General features: G+C 37.1%; 1 protein-coding gene across 2 annotated transcripts in view; it reads left to right on the forward strand.

Moving 5' to 3' along the window:
- LOC110259117 (olfactory receptor 5AN1-like) overlaps nucleotides 1–22,337 on the forward strand; it is a 30,378-nt gene that overhangs the window by 6,498 nt on the left and 1,543 nt on the right. Inside the window, exons 3-4 of one of the 2 annotated variants that reach the window (XR_014839185.1) lie at nucleotides 13,412–13,825; nucleotides 22,148–22,312. Coding sequence is in view for 1 of the 2 variants with exons in the window: in XM_021082426.2 (XP_020938085.2) it covers nucleotides 13,060–13,998 (939 nt within the window). In the remaining variant the exon portion in view is untranslated. Of the gene's footprint in view, nucleotides 1–13,059; nucleotides 13,999–22,147; nucleotides 22,313–22,337 lie in introns of those variants that run through there. The other variant, XM_021082426.2, reaches the window with a different exon arrangement.

Below are 22,337 nucleotides of genomic sequence, written 5' to 3' on the forward strand. Positions count from 1 at the left end.
GAAAGGACGATCACTACCCTAAAATTTCAGGTCCTCACTCTGCTGTGGGAGACAAATGTTGAGGACTAGTTGTGCGGTTTCTCAAGAATGTAATCTTGAACTCTGTTACCTTCCATTTTTCCCCCTGAAAACGTGGGGCGATACGATCCTGTAAAATCAAATGAAATCCTGTCTATGGAACCCAACACCTTGTACAAGTGAATCGACTGCTGACTTAAAATATGAATTTACTTCAATTCAGGGAAATTTCCCAAGATTGAAAATGCTTGTCTGTGTTTCCAAACTTTATCCATCCCATGGACCCTTTCAATTTACTTTTTCCGAGAATGCTCTTTTAAAAAAATAATTAATTTGATTTCCTTTTCAATATGCAGCTTGGATTCATAGTTTCTCCATAATGGTATGACAAAGTCCTCAAGTACCACTGCACTGGCCTTCGGAAATATTTCAAATATCTCTCCCCTCTCATGATGGATACCTTGGGGGTCTGATGATACAGGTGACACAGTTATCAGAGATGCCCAGTCCCAGCACAGGTAGTGTTGGTTTAGCTGTCACTTGAACTGTCTTTTACTTATCTTGTTCTTCATCCAGCCCCATTCCTGGCTTTCTTCACTTTAGTTTGTACCCTGTACAGCCTGACAAATGACCATGTCAGCTTTGGACAAAGTTTTGATTAGCTCTATCTCCATAGTGAAATCTCCAACCAATATTTACATCAGTCATTTTTTTCTTCTAAATATTTTCTTAAGACATGACAAACACATGCTAAGAATTATTAATTGAAAAGAGTGAATACATTCAGAATACATTTGCCTTTCCTGTAGTTTACCAAATTCTAACAATAGAATTTCTATGATTTTTTTTCATGAATAAGTAAAACAATGCACTACTCTGAAGAGTAGTGAATTGAATTCTTTTCTGGGAATGCTGGGTTACACAGAATGCTTAGTTGTGGCTGTGTCTGTTTCAAAAGGTATTAAGAAAGTGAAGAATTTCATAGCAAGATATTGGGCAAAAGCTTGATGTGGTTTTACTGACTTGAATAATTATGTTGATGTTTTGGGGATGTTGTGTGTGAGAGTTTTTATTTTCAAAATATTTTCCTTGATTCCTACTCATCTTGGACAAATTGTCTGAGAAGCATATTAGCAGCACTCTATTGTAAGAGTAAACAGAAAGATTTTAAATTTAATAAAACCATAAATTTAAATTAAACAAATATCTTTTTACTTTCATATTCAAAAGGGAGTAAAAGAACCATTTCCTAATGTATGTATAATGTATTTATTTAATTATGTAAATATCAGTACATGAGATGCTTATCATTAAATAGCATAGCATCTCCATAGTCCACATATTATTTGTAGTGAGAGTACCATCACTTCAATTGTAGTTGGTGTTGATGGAGCATAAAAGCAGCATTGGGAGTTTACAATTTTGCTGAATGGGAGATGACAAAATAGCATGGAAATAAATGCAGTCATTTATTAACAATATTCTGAGTTTAGGCTTAGAGACCATGTAATTTAGGAACTCATTTTTAAAACAGTTTAATTGGAGTAGAGTTGACTGACAAGGTTGTGTTAGTTTCAGGTGTGCAGCAAAGTGAATCAGTTGTACATATTTGTACATATACATATATCTATTCTGATTCTTTTCCCATGTATGTTGTGGCACAGTATTGAGTAGATTTCCCTGTGCTGTACAGTAGGTGCTTGTTACCTATTTTATATAGAGTAGTGTATACACATCAGTCCCAACCCCTAACTTATCCCTCTCCCCACAGTTTGGTTTCGAAAAATTGAGCCTGTTTTTGTTAAGTTTTTTTTTTTTTCTGGCTGCACATGCAGCATATATTAGTTCCTGAGCCAGAGATCCAATTGAAGCCACAGCTGTGATCCATGCCCCAACTGTGGCAATGTTAGATCTTTAACCCATTGCACTAGGTCAGGGATTGATCCTGTACCACCTCAGAGACAATGCCAGATCCTTAACCTGCTGCACCACAACAGGAATTCCATCTATTTCGTAAATGATTTTGTATCATTTTAAATTAGATTCCACATATTAGTGTTCTCATATGATATTTGTCTTTCTCTGACTTACTTCACTCTGTATGATAATCTCCATGTCCATCCATGTTGCTGCAAATAGCATTATTTCATTCTTTTTTATGGCTGAGCAATATTCCATTGTATATATGCAAAATGTCTTCTTTATCAAATCCTCTGTTGATGGACATTCAGGTTAATTCTATGTCTTAGGTATTGTAAACAGCGCTGCAGTGAACATTGAGGTGGATGTATCTTGGTGAATCATGGTTTTCTCAACATACATGCCCAGGAATTGGATTGGTGGAGCATATGGTAGTTGGAAGAACTCCTGGGTCCTTTTGTTTTAGTTCTGCCTTAGTTTTTCGTTTACAGTGAGGAATGATCATGGGAATGACAACTACCAACATTTATTGATCGCTCACTGTTTTAAGGCCTTTATGTCATTCAATCCCTGAAACCACTGTATGAGGTGGTAAGCGTTATACGCCCCATTTATAGGTGAGGCATCTGAAGGATTACTAACTTTCCAAGGGTCACACATCCAGTAGGTAAAAGTCAGGAAAGCCTGAGTCTGTTCTCCCGTCATTCTCTACCTTTCATTCTCTCCCTGTCATTTTCCCTCTTTTTTATCTCTCTTCTTTATTCTTTAGGATCAAAGTTTAATATATTTTAATACTTGTTCTTATTATAAATATAGGAGTTGTGGAAAATTGCAGAACAAGCAACAAATGTAAAGAAGAAAATCAAATCCATACCAATGATTATTTTAGGCATTTGTAACCAGCTCACATTTCGTCTGTGCGTATGTGGCAAGAGAGAGAGATTATATAAATTACATAAAGTATTTTTTCCTCAATAAGTTAGGACCATTTTGTGTACTCATCAGAGTATTTACTTATGTGTCCTTTTTTTCCTTTTGTCTTTTTAGGCCACACCTTTGGCATATGGAGTTTCCCAGGCTAGGGGTACAACTGAGGCTACAGCTGCCAGTGTACACCACAGCTCATGGCAACACCAGATCTTTAACCCACTGAGTGTGGCCAGGGATTAAACCCACAACCTCATGGTTCCTGGTGGGATTTGTTTCTGCTGCGCCACAACAGGAACTTCTATTTATGCCTTTTTAATTAAACATTTCAACACACTGTCTTTTTATATTTTGTGACTATTTTCCTCCAGTTCATCAGTTATATTCAAAGAGCATTTTATGTAAGGGAACTTTTAGCCATAACCAAATTTGAATTGTTATATCATATTTTTCTTATTGTTTCTGTGTTGGTGTTATTTTTCAGAAATGTTTCCCATCTCAAGAGTATATATATGCTTATGTATTTATTTCCCTCATGCTTTTTACTTATAGGGAACCAGGTCTCACAGACCATTTATGGTAGAGTTTATCCTTTATTGATTTTACATACTAACTTTATCAGATATTAAATTCTTACTGATAACAAAATTTATTTCTTAAATTTCTATTTGCTCTTTTGACACATCTATTCTTACAAGAATAATTGTCAACATTTATAATACTTTCTGTTTTCTGAAAGTTCAAATCCTTTCAATTTTTAATCATTTCCTAAGTTTTCTTGGCTGTTACTATTGATTTTCTCTTTCATCTCAGTTTGGGTTATGGACAGTGTCGGGGTAATCTGTTATGAATCTGTCAGGGACCTGTAACATGCTGACTGTACCAGCGAAAAGTAGAAATATACCTTTGTAGTATTTAAGGATTGAAATATTTGCTTTGACTCTTGACATCAAGGCCCATCATAGGTTGACGCCAATTTTCAATCGACCCAGATGTTCTCAAATTCAACAAAGTAAATTGAACACACTTTAGGTGCTTTGTATCTTCATGGCCACAGCTCACTTGGCTTGCCTGTAAATGATGTCTGAATCTACTCCCGCCTAGAGGCAAAGCTACTAACTGTGTATAGGGCTGATGATGTCTCAGGTATTTCCCCAAAATTAACCCATACAACTCTGACACCCCTGGCATTCCTGTCCCTGGGCACATCTGTGAATCACGGTTATGTATAAACCATCAGTGATAATAATAACCTACAGCTCTTGAGCAGGATTGTGGTACTGGCTTGTGTGCTGGGCATCCATATCCCATTTGCTTTATGGTTCGGGGGTTTTGCTGTGCTCACTTCGTTATGAGTAAATTGTGTGTTTGACCTACTGGGACATAAAGGGAGAGAGTATCAGAACTAAAACTTTTTTTTTCAGTGTTATTGAGATGGAATTGACATATAATAATGTAGACATTTAAGGTGTACAACATAGAGATTTGATATAAATATATATTTCAAAATGATTACCATCTTAAAATTAGTTAATGTCCATATTTCTTGCAGGTACAATTTCTTTCCTTGGGATGAGAACTTTTAAAATTTACTCTCTTAACAACTTTCTTTTTACTTGATTTTATTGGCATATATTTGACTTACAATGTTTTATTGGTTTCAGGTGTACAGCAAAGTGAATTAGTCATACGTATACTTACATCCATCCTTTTTACCACGTAGGTTATTACAAACGATTGAGTAGATTTTCCTGTGCTATACAGTACGTTCTCATTAAGCAACTCTTTTCTATTGTAGTGTATGTATGTTACTCCCATCCTCCCCATTTTTTCCTCTCCACAATGGTTTCATCTATGGTAACCATAAAATTGGTTTTGAAATCTGTGAGTTTGTTTCTGTATTGTCAAGAAGTTCTTTCGTATCATTTTCATGAGATTCCACATATGTGATATCATATGATATTTGTCTTTCTCTGACTTTCTTCACTTTGTATGAAAATTTCTGGGTCCATCCATGTTGGTGCAAATGGCATTATTTCCTTCTCTTTTATGATTGAGTAGTTTTCCATTGTGTGTATGTACCACCTCTTATTTATCCATTCATCTGTTGATGGACATTTAAGTTGCTTCCATGTCTTGGTTATTTTAAATAGCGGTGCAATGGACATTGGAGTGCATGTATCTTCTTGAATTATGGTTTTCTCTGTTTAGATTGCCAGGAGTGGGATTTCTGGATCATACGGCAGTTCTAGTTTGTTTTTAAAATAACTTCCATGCTGTTCTCTATAGTGGCTGCATCAGCTTACATTCCCACCAGCAGTGCAGGAGGGTTCCCTTTTCTCTGCACTTTCTCCATCATTTATTGTTTGTAGACTTTTGGATGATAGCCATTCTGACTGGTGTGAGGTGATATGTCATTGCAGTTTTGAATTGTACTTCTTTAATAATCAGTGACGTTGAGCATCTTTTCATGTTTTTTTTTTTTCCACATGTCTGTCTTCTTTGGAGAACCATCTATTTAGATCTTTTGTCCATTGTTGGGGTTTTTTGTTATTTTGGTAGAAAGCTCAATGAGATATGTATGTATTTAGCAGATTAATCCCTTGGTGAGCACTTCATTTGCAAAGATCTTCTCCCATTCTGCAACAAGAGAAGCAAGAACTGACAAAGGCCAAAATTATTAGAAGGAAATAACTGATAAAGATCACAGCAGAAATAAATGAAATTGAGACAAAGAAAACAATAGATAAGATCAATGAAACAAAAAGTTGGTTCCTAAAAAAATCAACAAAGTCAATAAACCTTTAGCCAGACTCACCAAGAAAAAAAGGGAGAAGGCTGAAACCAATAAAATGAGAAATGAAAAAGAAAAAATTACAATGGTCATCACAGAAATACAAATGATCATAAGAGACTACTACAAGCAAACTATATGCAAAAAAATTGGACAACTAGAATAAATGGACATATACTTAGAAAGGTACAACCTCCTAAGACTAAACCAGAAAGAAATAGAAAATATGAATAGACCAATCATAAGAACTAAAATTGAAACTATGGTTAAAGAATTCCAAAAAGCAAATGTCAGAAACTGGGTGGCTTCACAGGCGAATTCTGTCAAACATTCACATAAAAGTTAACACCTACCTTTCTGAAACTCTTCCAAAAATTGCAAAGGAAGGAATATTTCCGAGTTCATTCTATGAGACCACCATCACCCTGATACAAAAATCAGAGGATGCCACACACTGAAAAAGAAAATTACAGGCCAATATCACTTATGAACATAGATGCAACAGTCTTCAACAAAATACTAGCAAACTGAATCCAAAAATATATTAAAAAGTTATATCCCACCATGATCAAGTGGGATTTATTGCTAGAATGCAAGGGTTTTTCAGTATCCACAGGGCAGTGACTGTGACATGCCACATCAACAAACTGAAGAATAAAAACCATATGATCATCTCAATAGATGCAACAAAAGCTTTTGATAAAATTCAACACCTATTTCTGATAAAAAAAAACCTCTCCAGAAAGTGAGCAAGAAATAGAGGGAAACTACCTTAACATACTAATAGCCATATATGACACATCCACCACTAACATCATTCTCAACGGTGAAAAATTCAAAGCATTAACGCCTCTCAAATACACAATATAGAATTCCCAAGTATTGTCATTATGTTGTATATTACATTCCTAGAACTTATTTATCTTATAACTGGAAGTTTATACCTTTTACCACCTTCTCCCAATTTTCCCATTCTCTATCCTCTGCCTCTTTGGAACCACAGACTTGTTCTCTGCTTCTATGATTTTTTTAATTTTTTATTTTTTAGGGCCACACCTGTGGAATATGGAAGTTCCCATGCTGGGGGTTGAATCAGAGCTACTGCTGCTGGCTACAGCCACAGCCACAGCTATGCCAGATATGAGCAATGTCAGTGACCTATACCACAGCTCTTGGCAATGCTGAATCCTTAACCCACAGAGCGGGGCCAGAGATCAAACTTGTGTCCTGATGGATACTAGCCATATTCGATTCCACTGAGCCACCATGGGAACTCTGCTATGATTTTTTCCCCCACACACAGTGAGATCATACAGTATTTGTCTTTCTCTATGTGACTTATATTACTTCGCACAATGTCCTCAAGGTTTTCTAATGCCTGAAATATGTATATATTATGATTTCTTTATTCATTCAAATGTCTTGGCTATTGTAAATAATACTGCAGTGAACATGGGGCTGTAGATATCTCTTGTGGACAGTGATTGTATTTCATTTGTATATACACACAGAAGTAAAATTGCTGACTATGCAGTTCTATTTCTGGTTGAGTAAACTTCACTCTGTTTTCCATAGTAGCTGCACCAACTTACATTACCACAGCAGTGAACACATTCTCACTAGCATTTGTTATCTTCTTTTTGATAATAGCCATTATAACATGTGCAAGGTGATAGCTCATTAAGATTTTGATTGGCATTTTTCTGATGATTAGTGATATTAAGTAACTTTTCATATATCTGTTCATCACTTGGTTGTCTTCTTCAGGAAAATGTGTATTTGGCCCCTTTGCCTAATTGTTAATTGGGTTCCTATTAAAATTATTTTTGGTATTGAGTTCTATGTCTCCTTATATATATTTTTAATTCATGCATTATCATATATGTGGTTTGCAAGCATTTCCTCTCATTCCATAGGTCTCCTTTTCTCTCTTTTTAAAAACTATTTATTTTGCTGTGCAGAAGGGTTTTTTATTTGATACAAATCCAGTTGTTGATTTTTGAGTTTTTTTTTGCTTTTTCCTTAGGTGAGGTATTCAAAAAATCTTTGCCAACACCCATATCAAGAAATTTCCCCACTTGTTTTCTTCTAGGTGTTTTATGGTTATTGGTTATACAGACCCCATTATTTAAGACTCAGTTCCCTTCAAGTTAATTTTTTTGAGTGGTGTTAAAATTGAGGTCTAGCAGTCATATTCTTTTCATCTGAATATCTGGTTTTCCCTATACCACGCACTGAAGAGACTGTCTTCTCTCCATTGAGTATTTTGGTTACCATTGGCTTGAAACATCTTCCTAGGCTATCATTCTCAGCCTCTATTTTTAAAACTAAAATGAGTCTCTTGAAAGAAGCACATTGTTGCATATTGCTTTTGTATTTATTTAGACAGTCTACGTCTTTTGGCATGACAATTTAATCTGCTGATGTTTAAAATAATGACTGATAGCTTATGACATTATTGACAGATTGTTGTTTCTGTTTTATAGATTCATTATTCCTTGCTTCTTATCTTGCTGTCTTCTTTTGTGAAGTGATGTGTTTGCATAGCAGTATGCTTTGACCTTTTATCATAATCTTTTGAGTAGAAACTACAGGTTTTTCCTTTGTGGGTACCATGAGGCTTACATGAAATATATTTATAACATCCTATTTTAAGCTGATAACAATTTAACTTGGATCGCATTCCTACATTTGACACTACTTCATCCCCTGCTCCTACTTTTTATGTTATTAACACTGCAATTTACAAGTTTTAATATAGGAATTATTGTAGCTGTGGCTTTTCCTTAGATGTCTATTTTTAAAATTTAAATCAGCATAAGTGCATTACATACCACCAGTACAATATTAAAGCAGCTGACTTTGACTCTGTATTACACTTACCAGTGCAACATACACCTACATTCAAATGCTTATTTCCTTGTGAAGTACCTTCTAGCATTTCTTGGAAGGCAGGTCTGGCAGTGATGAACATCCCAGCTTTTCTTTGGTTTTAAAAGTTTTATCTCTGAAGGACCACTTTGCCATGTGTTCTTGGTTAATAGTTTTTCTTCCAATAAGAAAGAAAGGGCCCTCTCTTGACCTAAAAAATTGCTATTGAGAAATCAGCCCATTATTTTATGAGGGGGAGTTCCCTTTTAGGTGCTAGGTTGCCTTTTTCTTGTTCCTTTCAAAATGCTCACCTTTGACATTTAACAGTTTAACTATCATATGTGTCAGTGTCAGTGTAACCCTTCATGACACCTAGTTGGGGGCTTAGGGACCTCTTGAACGTGAATGTCTCTTTTGCTCCCCAGATTTGGGAAGTTTTTGGTCAATAATGACTTATGATTCTTTCTATTCCTTTCTCTTCTGGGAATACCAAAATGAGTGTATTTTTTTGTCTTGATGGTGATGGTGTCCCATAGTAAATCTTGTAGTTCTTAAATTTTTTTCATTCTTTTGTTTTCTTTGACTGAATAATTTAAAATGACTTATTTTCTATCTCACTGATTCTTCCTGCTTGGTTGAGTGTGCTGTTAAAACCCTCTATTGATTTCTTCAGTTCAGTCATTTTATTATTAAGCCCTAGGGTTTCAGGTTTTGTTTGTTTGTTTGTTTGTTTATGCCACATCTATGGCATATGGAAGTTCCTGGGCCAGGGACTGAATCCAAGCCCCAGCTGCAAATGCAGCAATGACAGATTCTTTAACTCACTCTGCTAAGCCATGGATTGAACCTGAACCTCTACAGTGACCAAAGCTACTGCAGTTGTTTTCTTAACCCACCACCACATGGAGAACTCCTGCTTTTATGTGTGTGTGTGTGCACGCACGTGTGTCTGTGTGTGTGTATGGTTTCTCTTTATTTGTTGAACTCATTTTGTTCATTTCGTTAATGCATTCTTTTCTTAATTTCTCTTAGTTGTCATTCTATGTGTTTGCCTTGGCAAAGAAAGCCCTTCTTCTAGATGGGTCATCTGGTAATGTCCTTGGGCTGCTGGGGCTAGCTATTAAAGTCTATTTCTGGGTGAGAACACTGTCCATGTTCTGAGGTTGGGGAGAAGATGCCAATGGTTTGACACAGTTGATAGGCTTTCTGCCTTGGTATTTGAGCCAAGGGTGGCATTAAGAGAGGCACAGCCATTGATTGGGCTCTCTGCTCACATGCTACTGTAAACAGGGTTGTAGGATGGGTTATGTACCATTCCAGGTGCATTGGTAAGTTCTTCTAACCACATAGGGCTGAAGGCTCTATTCAGCAGTAGTTCAGGCTAGCCTTGGCTGGGCATGGTGACAGAACAGGCCCCAACACTGGCCAGTCTCCATATTTGGGTAACTCCACAAGTTTCCTGGCCTGATGGAGCCACTAGCTTTGGTCTGCAGATGGGCAGAGCCACTGACTGGATACTCCACTCACATGCTCCTGACTTGTGTAATTTTCTGAGTGTTCCTGCCATGCTTCCTGTTGGGGTAGTGCTTGAGGATAACCTCAGTAGTAGGGAGGATTATGAATTAGAGATGCAAGAGAATAGGCTTCAAGGATATCAAGGCTTACTGTATGGAGTCTCATAGCAGGCAGAACTGCTGCAAGCAGGAACTCAGTCTGCTCAAAGTACTAATTATTGCAAATCCTGTCCCTCTTCTCTGGCACAATCTGATTCCCAGAGGTCAAACTCCATGGATTACCACATAGCTTCTGGGAAATGAGACTGGAGTGGGCCTCCTGAGCAGTGACACATAACACTGGGGGAGCTGGATGTCCATATTGGCCTCTTTTTTCCCACTAAAGAAAGCATAGGCCAAGAGGGGTCCTCTTGGTGTAGTATTGTGTTGTATAGCAGAAGGACAATGCAGTCAAATGTACTGGTCCTCTCCCCTTCTAATGTGGGCCTTCTCCCTCTCTGTGGTCTAGGGGTATGCTTCTGCCTCATCCCTGTGTTTTAAGATTTTTCACATCGTTATCTTGTCTGTGAATAATTGCTAATACATGTATATTTTTTGCCCTTTTGGTGCTGCACCTGTGGCATATGGAGCTACAGCTGCTGGCCTATGCCTTAGCAACAGCAACGCCACAAGAACACCATAGCAATGCCACATCTGAGCTGCATCTGTGAACTACACCACAGCTCAGGGCAATGCCAGATCCTTAACCCACTGAGCAATGCCAGGGATTAAACCTGAAACCTCATGGGTCCTGGTTGGATTCCTTTCCACTGTGCAACTACGGGAATCCTGCAAACATTTTTTTTTTTTGGTGACAGGAACTGAAGTCAGGAATGACCTATGTTGTCATCTTGATTGTATAACTGAGAACTAAGTCTCTAAAGTCTGACCTTTCACAGAGTATTACACTGTTTCCCAGGATGCAAAATATCTTAAAATCAGGACAGGTATGGGGGCCAGTAGTGAGTTCTTCTAGCATCATTTTGGAATTGTGTGTATAAAAACTTCCTTAAGAAGGCTTATTTCATAATTTAATTGGGCATCCATTCTGTGTATATCAGGATCATAAATCAGATGTAATTTTGCACATCATTTTGGACTTGATGTATTGAATATATTTGTATAAAAATATGAGAAGTTATTATTTACAGTGTAATTTTTTATAAGTAAAGAAATAATTTTTAGGGAGTTCCAATTGTGGTGCAGTGGAAACAAATCTGTCTATGATCCATGAGGATGTAGGTTTGATCCCTAGCCTGATTCAGTGGGTCAGAGATCCAGCATTGCCATGAGCTGTGGTGTAGGTTGCAAATGTGGCTCGGATCCTACATTGCTATGGCTGTGGCATATGCTAGCAGCTGTAGCTGCGATTCATTCCCTAATCTGGGAATTTCCATGTGGCATGGGTGCAGCCCTAAAAAAGCAAAAAGAGCAAAGAAGTAATTTTTAAATTTTATCTAGATGACCATCATGGAGAGTAGAGCTTTTTTTTTTTTTTCTTTTTTTTTTGTCTTTTTGCCTTTTCTAGGGCTGCACCCATGGCATATGGAGTTTCCCAGGCTAGGGGTCCAATCAGAGCTATAGCTGCTGTCTATGCCACAGCCACAGCAACGCGGTATTAGAGCCAAGTCTGCAACCTACACCACAGCTCACAGAATGCCGGATCCTCAACCCACTGAGCAAGGCCAGGATTGAACCTGCAACCTCATGGTTCTTAGTCGGACTCGTTAACCACTGAGCCACAACGGGAACTCCGAAAGTAGAGCTATTTCAAATGTTTCCTTTTCTTTTGTTAATGTGGTGTATGACATTGCTTGCTTGTCATAGGTTGAAGCATTCCTTTGACCTTGTAAGATGTCCAACCTGATCATGATGTGTGATCCTTTTCATATATTGTTGGATTTGTTTTGTTAATTTTGGTGACACTTTTTGCATCTACATTCATCAAACATATTGGCCTGTCATTGTCTTTCTTATAGTGTTTTTGTCTGATTTTGGTATCAGATTAATAGTGGCCTCATTGAATGAATTTGGGAATGTTTCTTTAAATTAAATTAAATTAATAATCTGTCTAGATGGCTATCTGGGAAAGAACATCATTTCAAACTTATTCTGAAATGATGCACTTATGCTTTACGATTGTAAAGCAGAAGTTCTATATTGAATTATTAGAAGCCTCTTAAAAACTTGTTATTTCAATCAATGACATCATCTTTATATTTGTTCTCACAGGATTTCTATTGTCATTTCAACATTTTCAATCAACTTTTAAAATATATCTTTTTTTCTGAAGTTCAAATTTATTGGTCAGAGAACAGCTGAGCTGTAGGACAATTACTTTTTTTGTTGCACTGTGTAAATACCATTCTATGAAGTGTAAAATGATAAAATTCAGTAGTGGATTTCAGGAAGACTTTGAAGATGCATGTTACATATAAAGTTACAATAAATATGCACAGGGAGGGACAAAAGTTACCATAAAATAAGCCTTTTTTTAGGGGTCCTGTGGCATATGGAACTTCCCAGGTTAGAGATCAAATCAGAGCTACAGCTGCTGGCCTATGCAACGCCATAGCAGCAGCAACATAGGATCCAAGCCACATCTGTGAACTACACTACAGCTCACTGCATGCCAGACCCTTAACCCACTGAGTGAGGCCAGGGATTGAACCCACATCCTCATGGATACTGGTCAGATTTGTTACCACTGGGCTACAATGGGAACTCCTCATAAATCTTTTAAGTTTAACGAGACCTCATGAAAATAACTGAGAACCTGAAGCGCTCAGAAGGCATTTTTTAAAATTCTAGATGAAAAGCTAGGGGTTTTCCTTTCAGGACAGTGACACATTTGTGTTTTTCCAGTGTTCAATGGAGGAAAAATATGCCACATATGAGAACTGTAATGTTAACCATTTCACCTGAGTCAACAATGCGTTCTCTTGTCTTTTTTCTAATTTAAGGAGCACCAAGCCAATGATTAGGGGAGGAAATACTACAGAGATCACCTCTTTCATCTTCTTGGGATTCTCAGATTTTCCCAGAATCATAGCAATGCTCTTTGTTGTATTCCTGGTGATCTATATGACAACCCTGACTTGGAATATGTGCCTCATCATCTTAATAAGAATGTATGCCCACCTCCACACACCCATGTACTTCTTCCTCAGTAATCTGTCCTTCATTGATATTTGCTATGTGAGCTCCACAGCTCCCAAGATGCTGTATGACTTCTTCCGGGATCAGAAAATTATCACCTATGTGGGTTGTTTCGTTCAGAGTTTGGTTTTTTCGACCATGGGACTGAGCGAGTCTTGTCTCATGACAGTCATGGCTTATGACCGCTATGCTGCCATTTGTAACCCACTCCTCTACTCATCCATCATGTCACCCTCTCTCTGTGGTCGGATGGTGCTGGGGTCCTATGTGGCTGGACTCTCTGCTTCTCTGACCCAAGTGAGTGCCATGGTTCAGCTCCACTTCTGTGGGCCTAATGTCATCCGCCACTTCTTCTGTGACCTGCCCCAGCTGTTAGTTCTCTCCTGCTCTGACACGTTCTTCTTACAACTCTTGACTATTGTATTAACTATGATCTTTGGGGTAATAAATGCCCTGGTTATCATGATCTCCTATGTCTACATTGTCATCTCCATCATTAAGATCACTTCCGCTAAAGGTCGGTCCAAGGCTTTCAACACCTGTGCTTCTCACTTGACAGCAGTTACCCTCTTCTACACCTCAGGTATGTTTGTCTATTTGAGTTCCAGCTCTGGCGGTTCCTCCAGCTTTGATAGATTTGCCTCCGTCTTCTACACTGTGGTGATTCCCATGTTGAACCCTTTGATATACAGTCTGAGGAACAAAGACATCAAAGATGCCTTGAAGAGATTGCAAAAGAGGAAAGAGTGTTGCTGAGGTCACAAATTCTGAGATATCCGGCATAGTTGTTGTGTTGGAATCCTCATACACTGTAATATCTTACATAATAAGATTCAAATGGAATATAACAAAAATCACTCTGCCTTTCGATTAGAAATTTTTAATTTGATAAAGATAATATGCCAAAATGGACTGACAGCTGAATCAAACCAAAAACACACCATATTTTTTTTGTTAGCCATCTTTTTTTATTACTCAATGAATTTATTACATTTATAGTTGTACAATGATCATCATAATCCAATTTTATAGGATTTCCATCCCACGATATTTTCAAGTCATGGAGGATCATTATTTTCATCCTATCATCATTCTACTTTCTGTTCCTATGAGCTCAACTCTTTTAAATTGCACATGTTAGTGACATTATATAGTACTTTTCTTTCTCAGTCTGGCTGATGTCACTTAGCACATTTCCCCCAGGTTTCATCCATATCACCACAAATGACAAGACTGCCTTCACCAACAAGTCTGAATAACATTATACTGTATGTGTGTCCCATGTCATTTATCTACTGAGGAGCACTTGGGTTGTTTCCAAATCTTGGCTTTGTGATTAATGCTGCAATATACATGGAAGTGTGTTTCTGTTCAATAACCCATTTTTATTTGAATTGGATACATCCCCATAGTAGAAATGCTGGACCATGTGGTAAATCTATTTTTAATTATTTGAGGAATCTTCATAATTGGAGATTATGTATTGGATTGGAGATTATGTAGTTGGATTAGCTGTAGTAGCTAAACCAATTTATATGCCTACTAACTATAAGACTTCTCTTACCTTCATATCCTTATCAACACCTGTGCTCGCTCTTTCTCTCTCTCTTTTTTTTCACAAAACAACCCTTTTATAATGCAAAAATTTAAACACTGAAAAGTAGAATATTATAATAACCCCCTTTGTGTCCATTATTCAGTTTAAACAATTATCAACTCATAGCTAGTCTTTTTTTTTTTTTTTTTTTTTTTTTTTGTCTTTTTTTTTGCTATTTCTTTGGGCCACTCCCGCGGCATATGGAGGTTCCCAGGTTAGGGGTCGAATCGGAGCTGCAGCCACCAGCGGACACCAGAGCCACAGCAACGCGGGATCCAAGTCGCGTCTGCAAGCTACACCACAGCTCACGGCAACGCTACTGAGCAAGGGCAGGGACCGAACCCGCAACCTCATGGTTCCCAGTCAGATTCGTTAACCACTGCACCATGGCGGGAACTCCCATAGCTAGTCTTATATCATCTGTACTCCTACCCACTTTCTCCCACTTTCACAGATTAGTTTGAGGCAAATCCTAGACGTCATAGAGTTTTATCTGCAAATTTCAATATGCTTTTTTAAAGGACAAAAACTTTCTAAAAATATGTAATCTTAATGTCGTTTTCTCACCAACAAAATAATAATTCTTTAGTATCATTAGATGTCCAATGTTCAAACATCCTCTCCTATTTGTCACAAAATATTTTTATAGTTTTTATTTCTCAAATCAGGATTGAAATACACTGCAGTTGGTTGATATATATATTTTTTCCTTTTCATATTTTTACCAGAATCTGGGAGTTCCTGTTGTGGTGCAGTGGTTAACAAATCTGACTAGGAACCATGAGGTTGCGGGTTCGGTCCCTGCCCTTGCTCAGTGGGTTAACGATCCAGCTTTGCCCTGAGCTGTGGTGTAGGTTGCAGAAGCAGCTCGGATCCCATGTTGCTGTGGCTCTGGCATAGGCCGGGGGCTACAGCTCCAATTGGACCCCTAACCTGGGAACCTCCATATGCCGCGGGAGCTGCCCAAGAAATAGCAAAATAATAATAATAATAATAAAGCTATTAAAAAAGAAAGAAAGAAAAAATAAATTTTTACCAGAATCTTTGTTTACAAGCTTCTCATATAGGTCATACATTTGTCTTTCCTTCGTACCATCATTAGGATCCGAGGCAATAGGACTGAGTTGAAACAAGATTAGAAAGCACAGAGATATGTCTATATGCAGTGGTAGTGATAGCTTATGGTACCAAAGATATTTAACTTTTGTCTAAAACCACTTCTCTCTGTTATTTCTTTTTTTAAAAAAAATTTAAAGTGTAGTAGATTTAAAATGTGTTAATTTTTGCTGTACACTAAAGTGATTCAGTTACACATATATACCTACCCATTCCCATACAGATTATTATAGGTTGTTGAGTAGATTTCTCTTTGATATACAGTAGGTTCCCAATGACCATCCATTCTATATACAATAGTGTGTATATGACAGCCTCAAGCACCCAATTCATCCCCCCACGCTCTACCCCCTGCTGTTCACTTTTGGTAACCATAGATGTGTCCTTCCTTCCTTTCCTTCCTTCCTTCCTTCCTTCCTTCCTTCCTTCCTTCCTTCCTTCCTTCCTTCCTTCCTTCCTTCCTTCCTTCCTTCTTTCCTTTTCTTCATTCCTTTCTTTTCTCTCTCTCTCTCTTTCTTTCTTTCTTTCTTTCTTCTTTCTTTCTTTCTTCCTTCCTTCCTTCCTTCCTTCCTTCCTTCCTTCCTTCCTCCTTTCTTTTCTAAGTCTGTGATTCTGTTTCTCTTTTGTAAATAAGTTTGTTTGTATCATTGTTTTGGTTCCTTCATATTGTGATATCGTATAATATCTGTCTTTTTTTGTCTGACTTCACTTTGCATGGTTATCTCTATGCTCATTCATACAAGATCTTTAATGTAAAAATTATGGTTTGAACAAACCAAAATCTGTAGTAAATTCAAAAAAGATAATGAGAGAAGAATCTAAGCATACCACTATACAGAACCAGGAAATTATGAAGGAAGAGAGCAAGAGAAGAAGAAAGAAACAAAGGAATTACAAAGCAGCTGGAAAAAGATTAACAAATTGCCTAAATGGCTAAATCTTTCCCTATCTGACTTATTTTACTAAGCATAATATTTTCTATGTCCATTTACATTGCTGAAAATGGCAGGATTTCATTCTTTTTCATGATCGAGTAATATCTACTGCAAATCCCACTTTTAACAATGTATAGATCATCCAGAAAAAATATCAGTAATGAAACATTGGAATTAAGCTACACTAAAACAGATGGACTTAACCAACATTTACATAGTATCTGTTTAAAGAAGCATATCTATTTTTTAGTAGGGCCTATGGAAGATTTTCTAAGATAGAGCATATGTTAGGCTACAAAACAAATCTTAATAAATTTAAGAAAATTGAAATTGTATCAAGTACATTTTCTAGTCTTAAAAGTATGAATCTAGAAATCAAGTACAAGAAGAAAACTGAAAGATTCACAAATATGAGGAGGTGAAACTGAACACCATAGGTCAAGGAAGAAATAAAAACAGAAATTAAATCTTGAGGCAAATGAAATGGAAAAATAGTATATCAAAACTTATGGAATGAAGAAAAATCAGTTCAAAGAAGGAAGCTCACAGAAAATAATGCCTGCATTAAGAAATAATAAAAGTAATTTAAACACCCTAAATTTATAACACAAGGAACTAGAAATGGAAAACTAAACTAAGTCCAAAATTAGAAGAAGAAAGGAAATAATAAGGATCAGGATGGAAAAAAGATAACACAGAGTAAAAATACAATAGGAAAGAATGATGAAACTAGGAGCTGATATTTTTAACTGATGAACAAAACAGACAAATATTTTTATTAGATTCATCAAGAAAATAAGGGAGAGGACTGAAATAAATAAAATTAGAAAGGAAAGAAGAAACATTAAAACTGGTTGTGAGGCTGTGGCCGTGCTGGATCCTTTAATCCAGGGATAGAATCCACTCCTCTGCAATGAGCCGAGCTGCTGCAGTCAGATTCTTAACCCATTTCACCAGTGTGATCTCTTCCTTCCTCCCTCCCTCCCTCCCTTCCTTTTTTCCTTCCTTCCCTCCCTTTCTTTCTTCTTTCTTTCTTTTCTGTGTCTGCAGCTTGCAGAAGTTCTTGGGCCAGAAATTGAACTTGAACCTCAGCAGTGACAACATCAAATCCTTAATCACTAGGCCACCAGGGAACTCCAGAATAGGTTATTTTTTATTGGATTTTTTTTCCTGCCAACACTTTGAATATATCATTCAACTCCCTCCTAGCTTGTAGGGTTTCTGTTGAGAAATTTGATGAAAGCTTAAGGAAGATTTCTTTGTAGGTTACACTCGTTTTTCTTCCTTTCTGCTCTTGGTGTCCTTTCTTTTTCTTTGATTTTTGACAATTTTATTACAATATGTTATGGAAAAGGTTATTTTGAGGTTATATCTATCAATTTGTGAATTTGGATGTCCATATCTCGCCCCAGATTTGGGAAATTCTTGGCTCTCTTATGTTTAAATAGACTTTGTGCCCTTTTCTCCATCTCTTCTCCTTTGGGAACCCCCATTCTTTTAACATTTGTGTTTCATGGTATCTCATAGATCGTGTAGGCTTTCTTTGTTCTTTTTAATTTTTTAAAAATTTGTTCTTTTCTGAATATGTCATTTCAAAGTCCCTATTTCGTGTCTCACTAATACTCTTTTCCCCTTGGCATATTCTGCTTTAGATCCTCTAAATTTCATTTTTTATTTCATTTATTGAATTCTTCAGCTCCAGAATTCTGTTCAATTTTTTTTTATGATTTCTACTTCTTTTTTAAATTTCTCATTTCGCTCATGTATTTTTTCCTGATATCATTGAGTTGTTTTTCTGTTTTCTTGTAATTCTTGGGTTTCTTCAAACCAGCTATTTTGATATCTTTATCAGATTGACTACAAAAGTCTGTGTCTTTGTGTTCAGTTACTGGAGGATTATTGCTAACTTTTGGTGATGACATATTTTCTTAATTCTGCATGTTACTTGGAGTTTTGAGTTGCTGCTTTTGTATGTGAAGTAGCAGGCACCTCTTATCTTTACTTATGTTTTTGGGTGGGAGACTTTCTCATTGGTCTTGGTTATAACTAAAATTTTCTCCAACCTTGTATAAATACACCATCTCCACCCTCTTGCTTCCCCTTGCAATTGATTTCTTAAACTTGTAGTTATTTTTTCATTCTTACAGCTTATGAGGTTGGCTGCTGACAAACTTTCTTTTGTTTTCTACATTGTTGCAATATTGCTCAAGTTTTGGATTTTCTCTTGCCTACAGGACATGGTCCAATTTTCTGAGTGTGTTTATTATTTACTAGAGTCAATTATCCTGCCACACTTGAGCATGTGCACAATGAGCTGGCACAGATTTGGGGGACAAGTGAGTTTAGAACACAGGGCATTGCGTTTCTTCCAGACCAGGTTTAGGGATCCTTGGTCTCACAGCAAGTCATGAAAACCATCAGCAGAAACAACATCCTTTTAATGTCCTTTGATATTTTTATCTGACACTTTTCCCATACCCCTACCCCACCCCATCACTGAGTTCCAGCTTCAATACTCTGGGTACTGTAGAGAGGGATATGTTTCCCCACAGAATTCTACACAGCAGAGTTATCCAGGCACTTACTCAGCCCTCTCCCTTTGCTCCTTGGGAGACATTGTTGCCAGGTAGTTAGGCACTGTGCTGTGTTGCTTCATGGGATGGGTGGCACTGGCATACTTCTTCCAGTAGAGTACTGAAATCCAATGGAGAACTGATTCCCACCTTGGCAATATGGGACTTTTGCAAGGCCTGTCTCATCCATGGGTGTCTACCCAAGCCAACCACTCTTGTGGTTTTCCCTGACCACAGCCAAGGGGGGTTAGGGCCAGTTTACTGGCTTCTGGTTCCACAGCCCATACTACATGGATAGCTGCCAATGCTTATTTGTTAAAAGGAGGGATAGAAAAGAGGAATATCATGACACAGTGATGCTGACATCACATTTTTAAGTTATTTTGTAATTTTTTTAAAAGTGAAATTGTGCCCTTTTTTAAAACCCGACTTTGGTTGGAAAGTTCTGGACAAGATGGAAGATTTTACCCCGACATCTTGCTCATTCCCAATTACATTCCCACCAAAATGACTTGCAAAATTTAGGTATAGTGACTTGTCCATATTACTACTTCAATAGAGCTAATGAGAGCCCATTTGCCAGGAAATATGAGTAGTTTCTCATCTCACTCTTCTGGTTATATTAGATTAAAGGGTCTTGTGTGGAAGTGAGGGAGAGGTTTTGTAACTCTCCCCTGATCTCTATTTAGAGATGGAATAGGACTAAATAGATGTGAGCTGAGGAGTAAACAGAACTTCAGTAACAATTTCTTTTAAAAAAGAAACAAAACAATTAACTAATGCCACCCCAACAGAAAAAAAAAGTTTAAGATTTACAAGGAGATCCTGCTGAGTAGCATTGAGAACTTTGTCTAGATACTCATGTTGCAACAGAACAAAGGGTGGGGAAAAAATGTAATTATAATGTATACAGGTAAGGATAACTTGATCCCCTTGCTGTACAGTGGGAAAATAAAAAAAAAGCATTTAAAAAGATACACTGTGTTTGTGTGTGTGTGCATGTCCACTACCTTTTGAAATATTGATAATAACTTTCTATTGCCATTTCATAGGTGATGGAAATTAATAAACCTTATGATTCTTGATGTAGGAGGCTACTCACCAATTATTGATATGTCTCCGACCCCGTACATTTTTTCTTTTTTTAAATAATGATTTTTTTCCCATTATAGGTAGTTTACAGCGTTCTTTCAATTTTCTACTGTACAGCAAAGTGACCCAGTCACACATACATATATACATTCTTTTTTCTCACATTATCATGCTCCATCATAAGTGACTAGATATAGTTCCCAGTGCTATACAGCAGGATCTCATTGCTAATCCATTCCAAAGGCAGTAGTTGCATCTTAACATGATTTCTTAATTTAAAAAATCAACATCTCAGATATTATTTCATATCAGACATGTCTAATGTATATACTTTTTCTGGAAAATCTGGAATGGTACTAAGTCTATTTAAAGTCAGGAAGATGGACAAATGAATTCTGAAAATTCCATTTAGTGCCTGGAATGTGATATTATTTTCCAGCAATAAGAAAGCATAATATTGTTCCATTTGTTTAGATTGGAAGATTCACTTTACCCTTAGGCTCTGAGAGAGATGCTGTATTCTTCTTACAGGAATCATGCTTTCTTCTCGAGAGTGTGTAGGATTATTGGGGGTGTTCATACAAAGTGACAAGCGTGAATACGGTTTCATTTTGGATGAATGGGGCTACTTGCCTCCATCTTGTCAGGATTTTCAGTATCAAAATAGGCCTTTACACAAGGGAGAATTTATGCTACTTAATTTATATTTAAAATGTTTCTTATTTTTACTTTTTATTGGAGCATTCTTATATATGTACAAAAATATGTGCAGCATAAATGTAGTAGATACAAACTATTACATTTAGAATGGATAAGAAATGAGGTCCTACTGTACAGAACAGGGAACAATATCCAGTTTCTTGGGATAGGCCATGATGGAAGATAATATAAGAAAGGGAGTGTGTATAGATGTATGACTGGGTCACCATGCTGTACATCAGAAATTGGCATGGCATTGTAAATCAACTATATTTTAATAAGAAAATAAAAATAAATATATACTATAATGGTATAGAGACAACGCTTCTGTAACCACAAGTAACATCAGAAAATATAGCATTGTCATCATCCCAGAAGCCATTGGTGTCTTTCTGAATCACAAAAGGCCCTATCCCCATTAGATGTAAGTTTTTTTTTTTTTTTTTCTTTGTAGGGTTGCACCTGTGGCATGTCAAAGTTCCTAGGCTTGGGCTCAAATCAGAGCTGTGCTTGCCAGCCTATGCCACAGCCACCTCAACACTGCATCTGAGCTTCATCTATGACCTATGCCACAGCTTGCAGCAATACCAGATCCCTTAACCCACTGAGCAAGGTCAGGGATCGAGCTCACATCCTCATGGATACTAGTCAGGTTCTTAACCCACTAAGACACAGTGGGAACTCCTGGAAGTTCTTTTCTTCATGTAGGTTATACTTCAATGAAAAGATTTCTTAAAAATAAATAAAAGTGTATATAGGCAGTTTCTTTTTTCTTGTTATATTGTTTACAGGGAACTATATAAGCTAGAGGGCTGAAGAGCAGGGTAACATCACCTACTTTTAATAGTCCAAGAATATTGTATTAACAGATTTCTTTTATTATCTCCCTTCAGATCTCAGAAGCACAATGACAATGGATGAAGGAAGCATTACAGTTACCGAGTTTATCTTATCAGAATTCTCTGAATTTATGAGGCTGAAAATATCCTGTTTTCAATATTTCTAGGCACCGACCTTATGACAGTGTCCTGGAACCTGGGTCTCATAACACTGACCAGGTTAGACTCTTACCTGCACTTACCC

This window comes from Sus scrofa, chromosome 2, assembly GCF_054392235.1.
Source record: "Sus scrofa isolate SSC_HxYL_T2T_F1_AM1 chromosome 2, Sscrofa_HxYL_maternal_Yorkshire_Landrace_v2.0, whole genome shotgun sequence".
NCBI lineage: Eukaryota > Metazoa > Chordata > Mammalia > Artiodactyla > Suidae > Sus > Sus scrofa.